This window comes from Athene noctua, chromosome 11 (assembly GCF_965140245.1).
Source record: "Athene noctua chromosome 11, bAthNoc1.hap1.1, whole genome shotgun sequence".
Classification (NCBI taxonomy): Eukaryota; Metazoa; Chordata; class Aves; order Strigiformes; family Strigidae; genus Athene; species Athene noctua.
Window position 1 is genome coordinate 24765305 of NC_134047.1, and position 18900 is coordinate 24784204.

At 58.9% G+C, this 18900-nt stretch overlaps 1 protein-coding gene across 4 annotated transcripts in view; it reads right to left on the reverse strand.

Moving 5' to 3' along the window:
* The window catches only part of STARD8 (StAR related lipid transfer domain containing 8), a 39294-nt gene that overhangs the window by 13093 nt on the left and 7301 nt on the right, over positions 1–18900 (reverse strand). The window contains exons 1-2 of one of the 4 annotated variants that reach the window (XM_074915030.1): positions 9991–10212; positions 498–569 (exon numbers count right to left, since the gene is read on the reverse strand). Coding sequence is in view for 2 of the 4 variants with exons in the window: in XM_074915028.1 (XP_074771129.1) it covers positions 498–569; positions 2168–2204 (109 nt within the window). In the remaining 2 variants the exon portion in view is untranslated. Of the gene's footprint in view, positions 1–497; positions 570–2167; positions 2294–9193; positions 9364–9990; positions 10213–18900 lie in introns of those variants that run through there. The other 3 variants (XM_074915029.1, XM_074915028.1, XM_074915031.1) reach the window with 3 other exon arrangements.

Genomic DNA, 18900 nt, shown 5'->3' on the forward strand with positions numbered 1-18900 from the left:
CAGTGGGGGCTGCTCAGGGCACGGCTGGCTGCCTGCTCCGAAAGCGCCGACCTTGCTGCCAAGTGGCGTATCGGGGCAGGGCAGGAGCCTGCGGGACGTGGCAGCGGGGAGGGAGGGAGGAAAAACCGACAAAGGAAAAGCTGCCTCTGCGCTCCCACCCACTGCAAACACTCGCTGAACTCCCCAAGAGCCGACGGCTCTCCAACGCCTGCCCGCCCTTGGCCCCAGCAGCCACCCCGGGGACTCCTCGCAGCCCTGCCTGAAGGGGAAAAGTTCAGGAATGCAGGAAAGTTAATGGCACGGCTGGCCTGCCAGGCCACGGCCAAGTCCAAGGGCTTAAACTTTTAACACATGATCACATAATTAGTAAACAATCCTCTCCATCCTCTCCTCTCCCCACAGCTTTACCAGCTCTCCCTTGCTGTTTGGTTGGGATAGAGGATACAAGACCACGTACAGAGCTGGGAGGGGGATCAGCCGGAGGCGGCAGCTCTCACCTTCGTAAAGCTGGGCATACTGAGGGAATCCCGCCGCCCGCAGCCACTCGCACGCTTTCTTGGCTTCGACTTCTGAAATAAAGCAAAGAACTGGCCTGAGCATCCTGCCCGGCAGCAGCGATGCTCCCCGGAGCAGCAGCCCGCTTCCCCGCAGCTCTCCAGCCCGTGTTTTATGTGCACAAAGCAGAGGAAACTCCGGCTGCAGAGCAACTGCTCAGCTTCAGCCCCTCCGGCAGCACAAGGCGAAGAGGAGGTAACACAGGAGTGACAGGGCCTCGAGGCACAATTTCAACCTCTCAACGAAACATTTTGTTTCTGAACCCACCAAACCAAATACAGTGCTTTGCCAGGCAGGAGAGAAAGATCTTTATTTGTAATAATTAGCTCAGAGCTCATCAAAGCTTAGGGCTGGTCACTTTTGCAAACATCCTCCAGTACAGGCTGCCAAAGGAACCTTCCCTTCTCCTTCCTCCTTCCCACCAGCCCGGAGCACCCCACCCCTCCTTTCAAGCAGGCGTCCATCGTGGTAGGCACCAAAACCCTGACAGTTCTCTACAGCCCCCTGCCCGACCGGTTCCCACCCCTCACACATGGTTCAGCCATCGCCTGGAGGAGCCCATCTAACAGCCAGCACTATTTTCTGGGAAATTTCTCAAATTTACAGAACTTGAGGGAAAACAGCCCAAAGCTCAGGCTGCCAAAGCAAGCTGCTGCCTGGTGTCGGCAGTCCATCGGTCTGCTGAGATTTATACTTCTGAGGGTGACAAACATTTGACCTCAAGCATAGAAAATGTGACAGTAGTTTTCAGGGTCTCGCCCATCCCTCTCAGAGGCACCACCCAGCACAGACTGGACTGAGGCTGCGTCCACCCGGAGCAGATTGCAGCGAAACTCCCCAGTTTCATCACCATCCATCAACAGCCACCGCCGAGGGCTCTGGCTGCATTTCCAATTACAAAGCTACAGCAGGAGAAAAAAAAAAAAGCTCAAAACAAGCAGTTCAGTTAAGGACAGGACCAAGCCAATACCCTGGACCCAAATACTTCAGAAGTTTTGGGAAGAAGTTTTGGAATAAGCGTCTGTGCCTGGGTCCAAGCTGCGCAGCTGCCCTCAACCACGCCACGAGCCCGGGTGAAACGCAGGGACTGACCCTCGCAGGGCTCAGACCCCGAGACTCCAGTGGAAACCTCAACCCTGGAGCTCGACCAGCTCAGCCTGGTCCCCGCAGAGCCCCGCAATCCCCCCAACGTCCCCCGGCCCCTCCGCGGGGGACGGTGCCTGCAGCTGTGAGCAGCCAGCTGGGAGGGCACCAAGAGTCACGGCGAACGGCCTGCGGTGACAATGGCTCCAGAGAGCAGATCCCCCCTGCGACCCCGGGACAGGCAGCGTCGGAGGAGGAGCATCTCCCACAGCCCCCCCGCCAACAGACCCGTCAGACCCCTCCCGCCCCTGCTCCATTCTGCTCCTCCATCGCTCCCAACGGAGTCATTGGCATGTGGCCACCGTGGCCAGAGGCTGCAGCCTGGGGTGCCCCCAGCCAAGAGCAGAAACACCAACCTCCCCCCCCGGCCCCACCGCAGCCCCCAGGGAGGGACGGGTCTGGCATCTCCCCCGGGCGAGGACAGGGGAGGGAAGGGCAGCTGGGAGCGGGACCGCGGTGCTGCGCTTACCCCTGGCAGCCGAGGGGCTGAACTGGTAGAAGAGCATGGCTGGGGTGGCAGCGGGGGGACGCGCAGGAGCCGCGGGACCCCCGGCGTGGCCAGGGCCGCCCCACCGGGCTGGGGAGCAGCAGGATGCTCCCGCGCAGGACTGAGCTCGGCCGCCCACTGCCCCGCTGGAAACCAGGAGTCAGAGCACGGCATTTCCTTCCCCTCCGCCGCCTCTTCCCGGCAAGGGGGGAGCGCGACTCTCCTCGCCCCGTTTTGGGGCCAGGTCCCAGGTTTGGACTCCTGCATCCCCCCACCACCACCCCGAGCCCCATGCAGCAGGGAGCAAACCCCCCGAGGGCAGGGGGGCTCTGCTCGCCCCCGGCAGAAGCCCTCCCCACGTCGAAGTGCTGGCACGGAAAAGGTTTCCAAGCGTTCCCATCCCACTTCCCCCCCTGGCCGCCTTCCCACGGACAGGAAAGGACGGGCAGGGAAAGGCTCCCACCGAGCACACAGGCCATGGCCAGACACTGCGCACAGGGTCACCCCCGTGTCCCCAGGGCCCCCCTGACACTAGTGAAGGGGGAGCCAAACCCCACACCTGACCCCGGTAGCACGAGCACCCGTCTGCAGGCTCTGCTGGGAGCCCAGCCTGAGCCCCCGGGGGAGGCTCCCTGGGGACCCTCCGCTGGGCAGAGAAGCCACAGGCAGCAGCGACGGCGACGGGATCCCACCGGGGCAGCGGGCCCAGAGCTGCGGATTCTCTGATGCCTAATTAAGGCTCACTGCGCACCACACCCACCCCTCAGCAGGGCCGGGGAGAGGGTCTCGTTGTCTCCTCTGGCCAGCAAACGATTTTTACCAGCTTGTAGCAACTTCATATCTTTGCAACCTGTAGTTTAAACGTGGCGGAAATGATCCCACTTGAGTTGTACGGCGAGAGGAGCAGGCACACAGACACCGGCACATAAACACACAGAGAGCCCACGCTTCCTGAGGAGAGAAGAGGATAAATCCCACACCGCCACCTTCTCACCTCGCACCAAACCCGACCCCAGGAGAGCCCAAAGAGGGCAGGTCTGCAGCGGCGCGAGTCGTGTGCCAGCCACACACGGGGTGCATGGCTCCTCCCGGCACCTTACAGCTCCTCACCCATAGACCAGCAGCAAAGATGAGACACAAAAAGGTGGCAGCAGCTTCCACCCAGGCGCTCACAGAGGTCTGCGAGGGGCTGGCGGGTGCCTGGTGTTTTCAGCTGGGCCTCCTAAGAAGATCTGCACAAGCCCCCTCTGTCCCACCATCAGCACCACCACTGACCCACCGGGCACCTTGAGAGAAGAGCAAAGATACACACACGCAGAGCTGCTAAGCAGTCTCATGAATGCAGGCAGGGAAGGTGCGGGAGCGGTCCCGTCACGCCTCCCGCTCCAGAGGACGGTCTCCAAGTGAGATGAGCCCTTGGTAAGAGCCCTGACCCGGGGAAACCCGCAGCAACACGCTCACTCCCAATGGCGCACAGCCCTTATGAGCCACCGGAGAATCCCCAGCCAGGCAAAGCCTCTCCCTTCTCTGGCAGCTGCCGAGGCTGGACGACATCTCCCAAGGAAAAGGCACCCCCAGCCCCCGTGCCCAGAAAGGGGCTCACACAGAGTCTGGGAGCCCAGACCCCCAGCACCCCGCAGCGCACCGGGGAGGGGGCCAGAAAGCAGAAATGAAGAAAAAGAGGCTCTTGTTTTGTTAGTGAAAGGGGAAGAAAAGGATGAAAACCAACATGAAAGTGGAACAAAAAGGACAAAATTTCCCCAATCATCTTGTGCACAGTCACTCCACCAGCAGTGGCTCCGTCAGGAACGGCTCCCAGCCGCGGGAGGTTCAGAGCCCGACATCCCTCCTGGGCTGCGGCCGAGGGTGGGGAAGGGCCCGGGAGACACAATAAACGCTGCACCGGGAGCGAGCTGCAACACCGGAGGCAAACGTAATTACAGGCAGGAAAGCCACTTCCCAGAACCCCGGCTCTGCACTTTTGCTTTAAGAATCAAAAATAAAAAACGAGAAGTCCCACGCCAGCTTCCCAGCTCCTCACAGCAACTTTCCAAATTCCCCATAAAAAGTCCCCCACAGCTAATGAGTGTGCGAAAAAAAAAAAAAAAAAACATCATAAAACTGCCCCTACGTTACCTAACGGACAGCCGCGACACCAGCTGCCCGGCAGATGCGGGTGGGAGCTCCCAGCCTCCCGCTCTCACACTCCAGCACTAGCACATGGAACGTTCTCTTTTCCTTTCTTTTCTTTTCAGTGTGTTTTCTTTCCATCCCGCCTTAAAATAAACTGTTGCCTACAACAGTGACTCTGCAGAAGTGGAGCTCAGCTTCCCTTCCCTGACTGTAAACAGAAGTACTTGCCTAATTTCTACAGAAATGACAAAAAATCAGCTCCCAAACCAGGGGCATGTGCCTTCACTGCCTGAAAAAGTGAGGGGCTGGAAGAACCATTCCCCACGGGAAGCACCTATCCTGCTGCTGCGGGAGGTGCTGGGGCCGGGGCGGTGACAGGGAAAGAGGAATTAACTCCCTGCGATGCCCAGCACCATGCTCACAGTAATCGGTGTTGCCCCTCTGAGCTGGGCATCGCTCAAACGCACCCGAGTGCCAAACCCGGACCCCTCCGCGCTGACTGAACCTCTGCACTTGAAGCGTGAGGGGCCCGAGGAGCCCCCCCCGCTGCCCCCCCGGCTTGGCGCGGGACTCGCAGCCGGGGCTCGCTGCTGCCCACGGAGCTTTCCGCAGCCACAGGCATCCCCCATCCATGCACAGTTTGGCCCCCAGCACCCATAAATACCAGTTCTCTGCCTGCGGCCCGGCCAGCTCCCAGCACCGTCCAGCAAACCGCAGCGATCCCAAAGCCGCCAGCGCGGCCGGGGCACGCAGAGAGGAACGGGGAAGGCGGTTGGACGCTCTCCCAGATGCGGCGGGTTTCCATAATTAACCTCCACACAGTAAATAGGTCTCACAAGTTTTGGGAACTGCTCCTTGCTGCGTTGCCAACGAGGAATTGTTGAAATGCCTCCACCACCTCCAGCCCCGCAATGCCCTGGCTGCTCCCAAGGGCATCGCTCTGCTGGGGACGGCACCGTGTGGGGAGGGGGGCACGGCCCTGCTCACGTCCCGGTGCAGGTGAGCACGAGGGAAATCGGGGGCTAAATCCCAGAGGGAGCACAGAAATTGCCGGCCAGCGTCTGTGTGGGTGCCGGGACCTGAGCACCGGCCGGTACGACCTGGGCAAGAAGCGCTCTGGCTACCACGGCGCAGGGAGACCGAAGCCGCTGGGCTTCTGGATCACCTCGTGTGCCACCCTCAAACATCACCCCCAGGTCCTGAGCTGCCACCTGCCCCCCCCTGCCGCCAGCCAGGCCCCCCCTTCCTCCCCCATCGCCCCCGGGCAGTACCTGGAAGCACCTGGAAGCCCCCGTGGGGCAGCAGCCCCCCGGTTGGGCCAGTGGAGAGGAAGGGCCCCGGGATGCCGGACAAACCGCCGCCACTCTTGTCAAAGGGAAGCTTCCAGGTACAAACCAGGCTTGTCTCTACGGGTGCCCCCCAGCCCGGGGCAGAGGCGGCTGCATGGTGGGTGCCTAGAGCCTGCAGCCCCCGGGGGCACCCCCCCACCCCCCCTCACCTTATCTCTGCCCCACTCGCATCTCGGCTCAGCTCCGGGGCTGCACAGAACTGCCGTTATCAGCTGGATGCAACAGCTTTGGTTTCCTCTCCTGCAAACGAGCCCAACCGTGGTCTCGCCTCTGGTTTATTCTGTTCTAAAGGAAGTTCAAACTCAGCGCTTTGCACCCAAAACAGCATCACCTCGGGCTCTGCAGCACAGAAATGTGGCTGGAGACCACGGCCACGCCAGAGCTCAGCCCTGCACCACGCCGGCCCAAAGCTGCTTCTGCCCTTGCAGGCACCCGAGTCAGGAGCCGCGTCCAACCTGCCCGGGGAACACCCCTGCCTGCACAGACAGCACCCGCAGCAGTTTAAATTCACGTCTGCAGCCTCTGCTGGCTTCACCAAGCACTTAAGTGGCCACATCAGCCCCAAACTAATAAGACTTCCTCACACCTTTGCAAAATGCAAACACATTTGTTACCTGCTTTACTTTAGAAAGGGGAGAAAACTTCTCCTCTCCTTTCAGTATTCACCCCTCTGGGACAACAAAGCCCAACAGTCACCACCAACAAAGCCAAAGTTCACCTTCTGCAGGATCGAAGGGTCTCTTCCTCTCTCGGGGTGTTGATTTAGGCTCCCCAAGGCAGGGCTGAACAACCGGCACGGGGTGCACCAGGTGCTGGAGGGAAGAAACCCGCCAGGCTGCCGGACACGGACGCGGCACGGTGGCAGGGACAGACCGAGACGGGGTTTATCTGGCTCCACCGGGCAGCTTTCCTTCTCCAGGTCACCTCTGGCCACCTCAGGACATCTCCTCGAGCCCTGGACTTCAGGCTGTCCCCAGGAGCAGGAGCTGCGGTGGCTCAGGGGTTAAACGTCCCAGCTGGAGTGCTGCAGCTGCAGAGCAGATGTCTGGTAGGAACAAGGGGATGGAAAGGGCCCCGGTAGGAAGAGAAACAAAGGGCCAGGAAGGTGAAGACCCCGATCCGTCCTCCTTGCCTACCCCACCTGCGTTTCTGCAGCTGCCCTTAGCGCAGAGGGACAAGGGGCAGGGACCCGTCCCCTCCACACCCTGGGGAATGTGGCAGGAAAAACCCCTCGTGCGGGAGGAGGGAGCCCGGCACGGAGCCCCGTTTCCACGTCTGAAGAAGGCAACGGCAAAGCAAGCTGGGGGAGAGACAGCCTCCAGCTCCAGCCCACCCTGCGCACCACCCTGCGGGGGCCGTCAGCGCCCGCACGGCCGAGGGCTCACCTCGGCCCGGATCAGACCTGGGGTGGGGTTACTGTCCTCTCAGCACGCAGAGCGAGACCCGACGCAGCCCATCACCAACGGCCCAGCCAGCCCAAGGGCAAAGGGAAACGAAAATACTTTTGCGAAAAAGGCAGAACCAGCAGCTGCCCTCGTGTCTGCAGAGCACGCTCGACCCCGCAGCGCAGCGTCTGCAGCTGATGCACGTTCGCACCTCCCGTGGACACAACCTGCTGCGGGTTCTCTCCTCACCACGTGCTTAGTAGCTGTCCCCAGCTCTTTCTGCTTTTAAATGCAGGCGCTGATGAATAATTAGCTAATAGATGAGGGAATTTCCCCCTCCTTCTATGCACTTATTTAGAAGACACACCAGCGTGTGTTAGCAGAGGAACTCCGTGGCGCAGCGTTCCCCTGTGGCCTTTCTGTAGCTTTTCCCACGTAGCACAGAATCCTAAACCCACCCGGCTCCCAGCTGAGGCACACACGGGCTCCTCCAGCCCTCGGCGGGGACAGAGAGCCCAGAGCTGTCACACCCGCTCCGAGGTGACGGCCAGGCCCTGTCACAGCCCTGGCCCAGCAACGCATCCTCACGGGGAGAAACGGGCACTAATCTCTCAGCGGAGGCACAAAGGGCTGCTTTAGGGCTCTTTCCTTCCCCTTTTTAAAGGCTGCAATACAAAAATAAGCCAGAATCAAGTATTTAACTCTGTGCAATAACCTGCCTCCTCCTTCTGCCTCACCAATCCCCTGTGGCAGACTTGGGAGCGTGACACCGAAGCCGCCCCTCCCGCTCGCCCTCGGCCAGTAGCCCACTGGTGTTTGCTGTGGTCAGACTGTGTCCCTGATCCAGTCCCTGCGCCCGCCGTTGCAGCGGGTCCACGCGGAACTGGGTGAGCCAAGGCCAAACTTGCGAAAATCCCAGCCCACAGCAGAAAGATCCCAGTGAAATTCAGATTTTTTACCATCACACTGCAGGGGACCCCAACACCACCCCTCCGCTGGCAAACAGCACTCCTCGGGTGCCGTTACAGGGTGGCTGCACGGCAGCCTTGTCCCAAAGAGGGACATCTCCCTGCAGGCCTTCTGCAGAGAGCTACAAATCAACGTGTAAGACCAAAAAAAAGAAACCAAACCCAAACCCCAAAACCTAAGTTTCATAAAGCAGCCAACTAACAGTTCTCCCGGGAAGGCAGGTCTGCGTACACCGGGGCAGGACCTGCCCACGGCATCTCTCCCACCTGGAGCATGACGGGCCCGGGAAGAGCCCACGGCCCCTCTTGCTGTGCCCAGTGCCCACCAGCACGGCCCAGGCACTGCTCGGGGGGCACCTCCCCCCCACCCCACAGCTCGCCCTCCGCAGCCCCTTGCTTAAAACTGCCTTGGAGGAAACGAGCGTCAGCAGGCGATGGGTTGGCGGTCCCAGGGCTCCCAGCCAACACTGCGGGCCACCCTCTCTGCCTGCCAGGAGGGGGGTCAGCCTCACCGAAAGGCATTTTTTGTCTCAATTTTAGGAATCAACCCACGGGTTGGAGGAGCTGGCACACCACGCAGCCACCGCGCTTTCACCAGCTTGGCTGAGGCTGTGAGAAATAAGCCCCGATATTAAAAAGGCTGCAGAGCTGTTATGTCCTGCTGCGTCTTAAGCGGGGAGCAGAGGGCTTGAGAGAAAAGCCACACGCAACGCGACTGACACCCGCCCGTGCTTTGTCTCATCCATTTCCCCTCTCTGTCCTACCACACACAGCCGCACCCTCAGCACTAAGTGCCTGATCTCACTGGGGCTCCGGGCTCACAATGCACCCCGCCACAGCTCCTCTCCCAGCAGAAGCTGCAGATCATTTCAAGGAGGTAAAAAAAAAAAAAAAAAAAAAGGTAAAGGCAAATCTGGTCTATTTTTCCAAGAAAAGAAGAAAAAAAAAAAAAGCTAAACAACAAAACAAATTACACCTCCTAACCCCTCCCTCATCCCACTGCATAAAAGCCAGAGCAAACTGACTCACTGCAAAGGAAACACTTTTCAAAAAAAAATCTCTGACAAGAAAAAAGGTCATTTTACAGACTTTCCCATCTCCCCCCGAAAGCGTTTGCTGGCTGAAACCTGTCTACGGGATGAAAACACAAATCTGGGACACAAGCAGACTCACCATGGCAGAAGCTGTTAATCCTGGCTTTGTTCATTGGAAACCGTGGATTAAACACAGAGAAAAATATCAGCACGACCACCGGGCTCCTTGATCCCCCACCTCAGCCATCCCGGCTCCGTCGGCGGGAGGCGAGAGCCCGGCCAAAGACCTTCCCGCAGGCACTCAACTGGAGATCTCCGATTTTTCCAAGCCGGCCGACTGTACTGAGCTAATAAAATCTGCCCTCATTGACCCTGCCCGCCCGGGCAGCCGTCTAATTTCTCGTTAGAAGCAAACAGGACATCCCCGGCCGCGCAGGGGCTGAGCTGTTCGAACCGCGGGGGTGGGGGCAGGCGGGGAGCGTGCGAGGAAGCTGGAGCGAGAGCGCCCAAGGGTGCAGGCACGCTGCCCGGCTGCTTCCCGCTCTCTGTGAGCCTGGGCGGCCAGGCTGGCTGCCCCGGCACAGCCCTGTCCCCCACCGGCAGTGAGGGGACACCACGGTGGCCTGTCCTGGGCGGGCACGGTGTGCCCCTTCCAGCCCGGTGGGTTGCAGGTTTCAATTGCAACCGGTAAACTGCAGTGCCGAGGTGATGCTCAGGCACGAGAACTCCCGCAGGGCCGCGGCCTGGCGGCACCGGGAGCGGGACGGGGCGGGAGCCACGGGCACCGCCAGGACGCCCCTTCCCACCCCGCCAGGTGCCGACTCGCCAAACCTCTGACCTTAAACTTCAGCTGGGGGCTTCTCCCGCCCGGCTGTTTGCAAACTGCGGGAGCCGCCAGCGCTGGAAGGAGATGGCGCAGGGACAAGACGGGCGCACCTGCTATCTGAGATACGCAGACTGAATCGCCTGATTTTCTACAGATTCACGGTCTGTGCTCAACCTGTCGGCGCTTCGCCTTGCCCCGGGAGTGCTCCTTCCCTCACACAGGCAGGACTAGCCCAACTTTTTCACGCAGACCGAAGCTGAGCCCGGTCCGAGGGAGAAGCTCTGCCTGACGCGGGATTAGTCTCCGTAACGAAGAGCACGTTCTCTGCAGCTGCGCTTCGCCAAGTCGCTGCTTTTGGCATCAGCAGTTTGCAGAATGAGCTGTGAGATCCCCTCGGCGGAGCAGGACCTGGCAGGGGAGATCCTTGGGTCCGAAGCAGGGAAGGGGGCAGGAGAGGAGCGGGCTGGTAAATCCATGGGCGAGCCAAGCCCGGAGAGGAGCGGGAGGAGAGCAGCCGCCCGCGTGGGCCGATGGGGCGGCGTCTCCGCGGCCCCCCGAGTTACCGGCGACCATGTGTAAAATTTCGACCAAGGCGGGAGGAGTCAAAAGCCGCTTCCAAATGTGATCTCACATCCCAGCGATGCAGGGAAGTGCCGGGCCTCAGAGACGGCAGCGCTGCTGCCCCGCTGTGTGCTGCCTGAACCGAGGGAGCTCGGCTGCCGCCCGGCCCCGCTCCCAGCGTGCTGGAGCTGCTCAGGGACCCCACAAAGCTGTTTTGACAGAGCGGGTTAATGAAACCCCTGACCTGAGAGGTCTTGATCCTCCTGGCACTCAGCGCTCGCCCTGCGAGGAGAGTATTGCTAAAGGCCTGCGGTGGATTTAGCCAACCGATAACAAATAATAACCGTATTTATAGTGAAAAAGACCTTTCTGTGCACACACGACAGTGGACAGCAAACCCAGCCGAGGCTGCAGGTGCCTGCTGGAGGTTTGGGGTGGCCACAGCTGGCTCTCCACAGGGGACACCCACACGCCAGCACTGGGACGAGGTGTGCGGGGAGGCACAAGCAGCCCTCCCCCTCGACAAGGGGATTTTGGTCCAATTCTCCCCAGGAAAAGCCTCTTCCACCGCTATCCCTGGCCGGACCTTCCTGTCATTAATGGTACCATGGCGCCACAGGAGGAAACTAGACTAATTTCCAGCTGCAGCTAAAGAGCAGCAGCTGCCTCCTGGGTCTCCAGTCAGCCAACATCTGTAGGTGGGAGAGAAGGGAGGAGAAAGCCTTTGCTGGCTTCAAAGCAATGGGAGAGGCAGCCAGGCGTCCCCTCGTCCAGAGCAAACTGAAACGCTGCCCAGGAGAGGAGGCTGAGAGGGACCTTCTGGGGCACAGAGAAGGTCCCAGTACTCATGGGAGAAACGAGGAGCTGGCACAGCCCATCCAAGGGGCTCCCTGTGTGTCCTGGGGAGCTGCTGCTTGGAGAAGCAAGGGAGGAGGACCCCAGCCCCAGAAGAGCCAGCATGGGGACCTGTGGGTTGGCTTGTTCACTCATGCTTCTCCTTCTTCTGCTAGTCTTCTCCAGGCCTCGCTGAAGGCTGGCCGTAGGGTGACCGAGGGAGGACAATGTGTTCACCAGACAGATCCTGACGCAGCTGTGCTGATTCAAGTATAACTCTCCACTAGGTCACACCGTGGGCTTCAACACCACATTAGTTCTTTCTCACCTTGTTTCTGATTCCCGGTGGGAAAGGCGGAAGGTCTCTCATCTGCTATCAAGGGATACAGCACTGCAAAACCTCCCATCCAGGCCTCAGCTTGCTGCCTCACACCCTGGCAGGTAGGAGCAAAGAGGCCAGTGCTGGAGGCAGGACACCAACCAAGGACCACTGCAGTGGCTTCTGCCTTCCCCAAAGCTCTCCTCCAAACCCAGGAGCCTCCAGACCGCGCTGTCCAGGCGGGCTGCCGCGGCGACAGCCCAGCTGATGAGCATCATCACCACAGGAACATGGAGGTCAGAGTGAAACCGTAGGACAAGGGTGGAACCAGATAGCACAGACCTGAGGTTTCAGGAGGTCACCTGAGTCAAACAGGAGTCCAGGGCCCTTCCTCTCTCCTTTATCCCCCTTTCCCCCCACTGGAAGGAGACAGTGTTGAGGCTGGAGTCGAAGCTCAAGGCTTTCCCTTTCCTTACGAATCTCACAGGAGCTGCTGGGGAGAGGAAGCCAACAGACATTTTGAGAGGCAGTTTTAAAGGATGTCACAGTTTTGCAAAGAGACAAAGGAACATTTCAGAAAAAATACAGAAGTCTCCTTGCCAGGAATGTGGGGAATGTCAAAGAAAATTACAAAACAGGATGCACAAGCTGGCCTCAAGCGATGTTATACGCTCATATGCTGGCCTGACAGTCAAGACGGTGAATCCCGATGGAGGATGAACCACGGGAATGGCAGACTCGGCTCACCTCCTCGGTCCCGTGTCTGTCTCCCACCGTGCGCCCCTTTCCACAGACACAGTCTAAAACGTGGCTCTTTGTGCGTAACACGGCATTTTCTGGGGAGCTGAAGCACACGAAGCCTCGAGGGACACGGCCAAAGGGCCCGTCACGGGCAGAGGGAAGACCGGGGGATGCACGGAGAGAACTGGACTGGTCTGTAGCCGAAGGGTAGTCCCGAATCCCAGACTTTTGCTGAATCAATAAGAAATGCTTCTCAGAGATGGTTAAAACGACTCTCTCCTCCAGTTTTGTTAATTAACTGAGTACTTCCTGGCCTTCCAAGTGACTTACAGGCACAGGAGCTCACACCCTCTCGCAACAGCTATTCCTGCTCAAGGGAAGTTTTGACGCCGAACGCGTTGGAGCCGGGGCTGTGGCTGCAGACAGCAAGGTCAGAAGCAGAGCAAGACCAAGACAGGGTCAGGCCAAGGAGAAGCCCGTGGGTTAGAAGGCAGCAGGAAGCCCTAATTCAACACACCAACAGTTTGCAGGAGCAGCTTTAGGAAACAGAGGCCAGTTACTGGCAGAGCAGCGCCTTTTGGCAGGAACGGGCATGTTTTTTCCCCACTTCCCCTTCCATATGTGGAAGCCCCCGTGTAAGTAAAAGAAGATTTGTCACAGCAAGACCTGCTTGGGGTTTCCTTGCCTGGCTGAGGATTGCCCTGGCAGCACGACGGTCTCGCTTGTGCTCGCAGGCAGACACGGTGAGGAGGAGTCTGCTGGTAATGGGAGACAAACCCCCGCCTGGTGACAGGTTTACGCTCAGGGCTGACGAAGGCTCCAGCCCACGGCCGGTGCTTTCTAGGGGTTATACTGGGAAAGCTTTGCCCTAAAGACATTCATACTGGAACATCCACCTGCGATCACCCATGGAAGAAACTCTCCAACCGCAGTGGCCGCGCAGGGTGGGGAAGCCCCACTCTCCCCACCGTTTGGGGGCAGGAGGACCAAAGCCAAGGTGATCACAGTGCTCGCCCGGGTCTCCTTGGCTCGCGGGGAACCTGTCAGGACGAGCGCTCCGCAGGGCTGGGAGCGGCATCGTCCCCCTCCACACAGCTCCGAGGGGCTGCCCACCCCTGGAGCCCCCCAGGACCGCCTCAGCCCATGCTCCGGCACTTGGCACAGCAGCGCTTCACCCAGGTGAACTTCCCCCGCAGTCGTCTTTGCGTCTGTCAGAATGACACCCGAAAACGTTTACATCCCCTCAAGCAAGCACTGTTTTTCAGTCTCACTAGCGTGCGGCAGTTCTCCTGTTGATGTTTCTGAAGAAACCTTTGCCTCAGAAAACTTCTACCTTAGAGCTGCAGACTAACGTCATTTGTGGTAAATCTATCAGCTCACATCCTTCTATGGCTCATCCGTGTCTATTTTTATGAGTCGCTAATTTTTGACTCGGACACACGTTTTCTGAAGGCGCTCAAAGCCCTTGATTAACCCTCGGCTTTCCCAAGGGGTCAGAAAATCGAGTGCTGAGCTGCTCTGCAGTGCCAGGCTGTGAAATCCTCCACCCCTGCCCCTTTGCCAAGGGCTGGTGGCCCTGCTCAACCTCAGCATCCTCAGGGGCAAGCAGCACTGGCCCGCCAGCCACCGTGGCAGGCAGGACAGACAGCGGCAGCCAGGACAGACAGCGGCAGGTCTGTGGCACCGTCCTGGCTGGGCAGGGGAGTGGCTGCAGAGGCCATACAGGCAGGAGCTCACTGGCAGCTCCTGGTTCCACCTGGCCCAGGCAAAGACAGAGACGGGCGAAAGGGGAGCAGCATTAGAAAATGGGGGAAAGCTCTGTCAAAGCCACTCGTGCCTCATTCAATGCCACGATGGGCTTCGGAGCCTGGCCACAAAACAGGAGCGCCTCAATAATCTGCAAAACGCAGACTTGCGCAATGTCGAGTTCTGTTTATCCGTGCTGTTCCCATGCTGCCAGGAGACACTGAGGAGCACAGCTCCCGTTCAGGGCACAGCACGTACCACCAAAGAACAGGTAACCTTCCCGGGGGAAGCGGGTGGGCAGCCGGAGAGGAGCCCAAGGACACCCGGGGTCTCTGTGCTCATTGCAGCCAGGAGCTGGGGTCTCAGAGGCTGCACGTCCCAAGAGGCAGGAGCCAGCCTGACCCAGAGCCGGCGCTCGGGGAGGGCTGGCCCTGCCAGGACGGATGTTCTTAATTCACCACGTTTTCCTCCTCTCTATGGAGACAAAAGATAAAATGTCAGTGAACCTTATCAAATACTAATCACCGAGACTTCTGACCTCATTATCCTCTACCTTCTCTGGCGGCTGTGGCCGAAGAAATAAAGACACAAGACCCAGGCTCCTTCTCCAGGACCCTGCCTGGGGGACCTCAGGCCACCTCCTCTAAACGAGAGGTGCCACCCCAAAGCACAGGAAGAGGGACGAAGGGGCAGAGGTGGGGGCTGCCATCGCAGGGCAAAGCGTGAGCTCAGGGTTTGTGTAGCAGAGAAGGGGGCAGGAAGGAAAAACGTCAAACCCCAGAGCTCTGCCAAGCGCTTGGTGCTGCCTCCGGCAGCGGCTTTGCAGAACTTAATGAGCAAACATCTGTGGCTTCACATCCCGTCGAGAACGTTCACAAAACCGCGCTCCATTCATACAAAAAATAAAATTAATTCATTTAAAAAAAAAAAAACAACAACCCAACAACAAAATCACTGCTTCGCAAGCAGGTTGGGAAAGCTGTGGAGAAGCAGAGTGGGAGAGGCAGGCATCGCCCGCGGGCTGCTCCGGGGACAGCGTGACCCCCGCCGCGGCTTCCTGCGCTGGAGGAAGAGCTCTGGGGCACACCCAGCTCCTCTCAGAACAGCTCTGCCGGCAGAGAAAGGCAATCCACCGAAAATCCACCTTCAGCCATGTCCCAGCCTGCCTCCAGCTCCCGGCTGCCCGGGATCCTTCAGCCCCTCGCAGCCTGCTGGAGGCACAGGCTCCCTACCGCCCTCCCGCCAGCCCAGGGCCAGGGCGCAGAGCGTCGTGCGCCCAGGGGACGGAGCGCGAGGCTCAAAAGCTTCGGCTGACCCGCAAGCTCAGACTTTCCTCTTTCCTGACCACTTCTTCAATCCCACACCACAGGTCCCGCTGCCACCGCGGGGCTCCCTCCCAGCGCCCAGGGCCCGGCCGGGCAGGGCAGGACGGGGAGCGATGTGGGCACCCGGCCCACCTGTCCCTGCCTGCGTGCCAGGGCGGGCACGCGCTTCCCCCCGCACACCAACACGTCCTCGCCCAGGCCCTGCAGCTGCGGGAGGAGACCCCCAGTCCCCACCTCAGTGTCAGCTCAGCCGCCTGCATCCCCAGGGAGCCTAAAACGGGAGGATGAAGAGGCACAAGGCCCCTCTCACGTCTCACAGCTTCTCTAAAAAGCAGAACTAAAAGCGTACTCGAGAGAATTAACAAACCCAACAGCACAGGTTTGTTTCCATGATGGGGGTCTTGAAGGACAGCAAACATCACCGCCGTACCAGCTGGGGTACCCACCCCCAGCACCCACATCTGTCTGCAAAGCGGAATTTCCAGCTTTTCACCATCAAAACAGATTCCGCCCACCACCTGTCTTAGCAGGCAGGAACGAGAAGTAGGACCAGCCTCCTGTTCCAGCCGTAAACACATCTGCCGTGGCTGTAGCAGCTATTCGAGCAGCAGATCACTGTTTTCTTCAGTCACACTTCCTATTTAACCATTCTGTGAGAAAATTAATTCATACTTTTTTGCTTTCTGGATCAAACATTTAAAATGAGAGCTAACAGTCAGCTGGCTCCTTCCGGTTACCGAAGGGAGATGGTTTTGGCGTTTGCACGGCTACAAACGAGGCTGAGAGCAGCCCGCAGGGCTTTTAGGGAGAGAAACTTAACAGATGCAAAACCCGAGGGGAGAAGAGGCCGGGGCACAATCACAGCCCAAGTCAAACCTGTCTGGCTCTGACACAGGGGGGGTTTGGCATTACCCATGCTGCCCCAGACGCCCCAGCCACGCCGAGCAGCGTGCCCAAGGCTTCCTCCTCCCGCTCCTTGCCAGCCACTCTGCCTGCAGGCTCAACGGCTTTCCAGAAAACACAGCCTCAGGTCTCCCATGCCCAGCGACAACAAAACATCTTTCAACTAAACCCATTCACCTCTTCCCAAGGCTTCCCATGTCACATTCGGCAGAAATATCCTGCAGAAGCACAAGGAATGCCCGTGGCTGCCGACACAAGCCCCAGCCAGGCTCTCCATCCAACACGCAGCAGCACCCAGGGGTGCATCTCCAAAGCCCGTCCCTCTGCAGTGCCTACGAAAGATTTAAAGCTTACACAGCTTTTTTTGTGCTGGGAATAATCCTCAGCACACTGACCAGCAGCACCTGATTTACCCTCTCTTCCCCAGTTCCCTTCTCCTTGGCAACCTCGACGCCAGCCCCAGACCAGCAGCTATCGCTGTACGTGGCCCAGCACAAGACAAACTTTGTTTGCAACCGAAATTTGAAAGAGCAGCGCCAGTGACAGCGCCTTATTTTCAAACTGCTCTCCCTGCTGTGTCTCGTCACCGTTTCAACAGCGGGCACCTGGCCCCAGCTGCCCCGTTCAAACATAGCGGGTCTCACGAGCAAGTGCCAGCGGGGTGGGTATCCAGAGCACACACCCGGTGTGTTGCGAGCAGAAATGGCACCAACTGGCCCCTTCGGACAGAATCCTGCTGGAAGAGCAGACGCAAACTGCAAACCCTGAGCGTCCCTCGCTGGAGCAGCGGCCAATCGAGGCAGCACCCCACGCGCAGCTGGCACGCTGCCCTGTTAACCCCTGCGGAGAGGCAGCCCCCCGTGAGCCTCCCCAACGCTTTCGGAGGCCACCTACAGAAAACCAGCGTTCCCAGTTCGGCCTTTCCACGCCGGCAGCGTCTCGTGGCCGTGACCACCGCTCCTCGCCTTGCCAGAGCTGAGCGACGCTACCCGTGGCCCCGGCAGAGATGGGGCCAGGAGCCAACACGAAACAATAAAAACCATTTAGAGAGCAGGAAGCTGCATCTGCTGGATGAAACGCTATCTTCAAACAAGACGTGTTTGGATAACTCCAGTTTCATAACTCGCCTCTTCCGATGTTAGGAAATCACAGTAATAAAAAGAAAACAAAATGGGGGAGAAGAAACTTGGCATGGGGAACAATGGGAGAATTGCTTGAACCTCGGAGGTGAGCCCAGCCTGCTGCGTCTCGCCCGGGGGCAGCGGGGCTCCGGCTGCAGCCTCCAAGGGCCTCGCACAAGAATTAAGGTCTGATCAAATATCAACGGGAAAAGAGTTAACTCTGCACTACAGACACCAAGAGCACGACAAATTTTGATCATCTTATATCTTCCTGTGCTTGCTTGCTCGATTTTTTTGTTTTTAATGGAAATCAAAGTCATCTTGAGGGAGGGAATAGACTTAGACAGAGATCAGAATTTGGAGTCCTGCAGGACTTACCTTCATCACCTTAAAGGTCAGGGAAGGGATGGTCTTCAATGGTGGGAGGGGATGACAGGTCACCTTTTCTGGGCTTTGACCACTTCTTGGGCACAGACAGCTGTCTTCTGGTGTCAGCAGTGCAGAATTACAGTGAAGACAAACCTGCCTGCTCCAGAAATTCCTAACGCTATCCTGAACACCCTGCAGACAGCAGAGGAGGACTTCACCGTGTCTTAGCAGTCACTGCTGAGCGAGGAGAAGCAAGGAGAGGGAAGACAAACACAAGAGCTCCTCCGCTCCAGGCCCAAGCAGCGGCTCTCAGGCCCACCAGAGCTCCCGCCCCAGCAGCGAGGCCAACCCAAACCCCCCAAAGCACGTGCCCCGGCTGGGCGGCAGCCTCACGGCGCAGAGCACACAGTTCCCTTTGGTGGTTTTTGCGGAGGAAGGAAGGACCAGCCTTCACACTCCATCGCCCCACGAGCGGAGGGGAGCAGGCAGCCCACGGCGCAGCACCCACGAGGACACCCGGAGCAGATAATCCCCCCGCACAGTAACTCCATTTTCAAACACTGAGGCTGTAATGTAAATCAGGGCTGGCTGCTCCACCGACAGCTTCACACCGTCCCGGCTGCTCTCACCCACCTGCGCAAACGGGCGTTTCAGGTCCCCGACAGCCCAGCCCCGGCGGCCGGGACACGTGGACCCCGCTCCTTGCCTGCACCAGCAGCTGGCCAACCCCGCGGCCACTGGTCCCACGGCCGCCACCTCCAACAATTTAGGACAAGGAGCCAGAAGCTGAGGTCACTCGGCCGGGGCTGCTGGACCCCTCCCCAGCACCCACCTCCCCTCCCCACCCTCCCCAGTCCAAATATAAACCCGCTTACAGGAAATGCCTTAAAGAAAAGGCACCTCCCTGAGTCCTGAAGAAAGCCCAGAAAATAAACTGTCTCTGGACATGAAGGAAATGGCTTTTTTTTAAAAAAAAAAAAAGTCACACTGCAAAGCAGCTTTAACCCTTTCAGTCCCTGCCACGAACTCAGCCACCCACATGCCTCAGGGTGTTTGGAGGCGTCTGTGCTGCAGATTGGCAACAGGAGAGGAGCCTCCAGT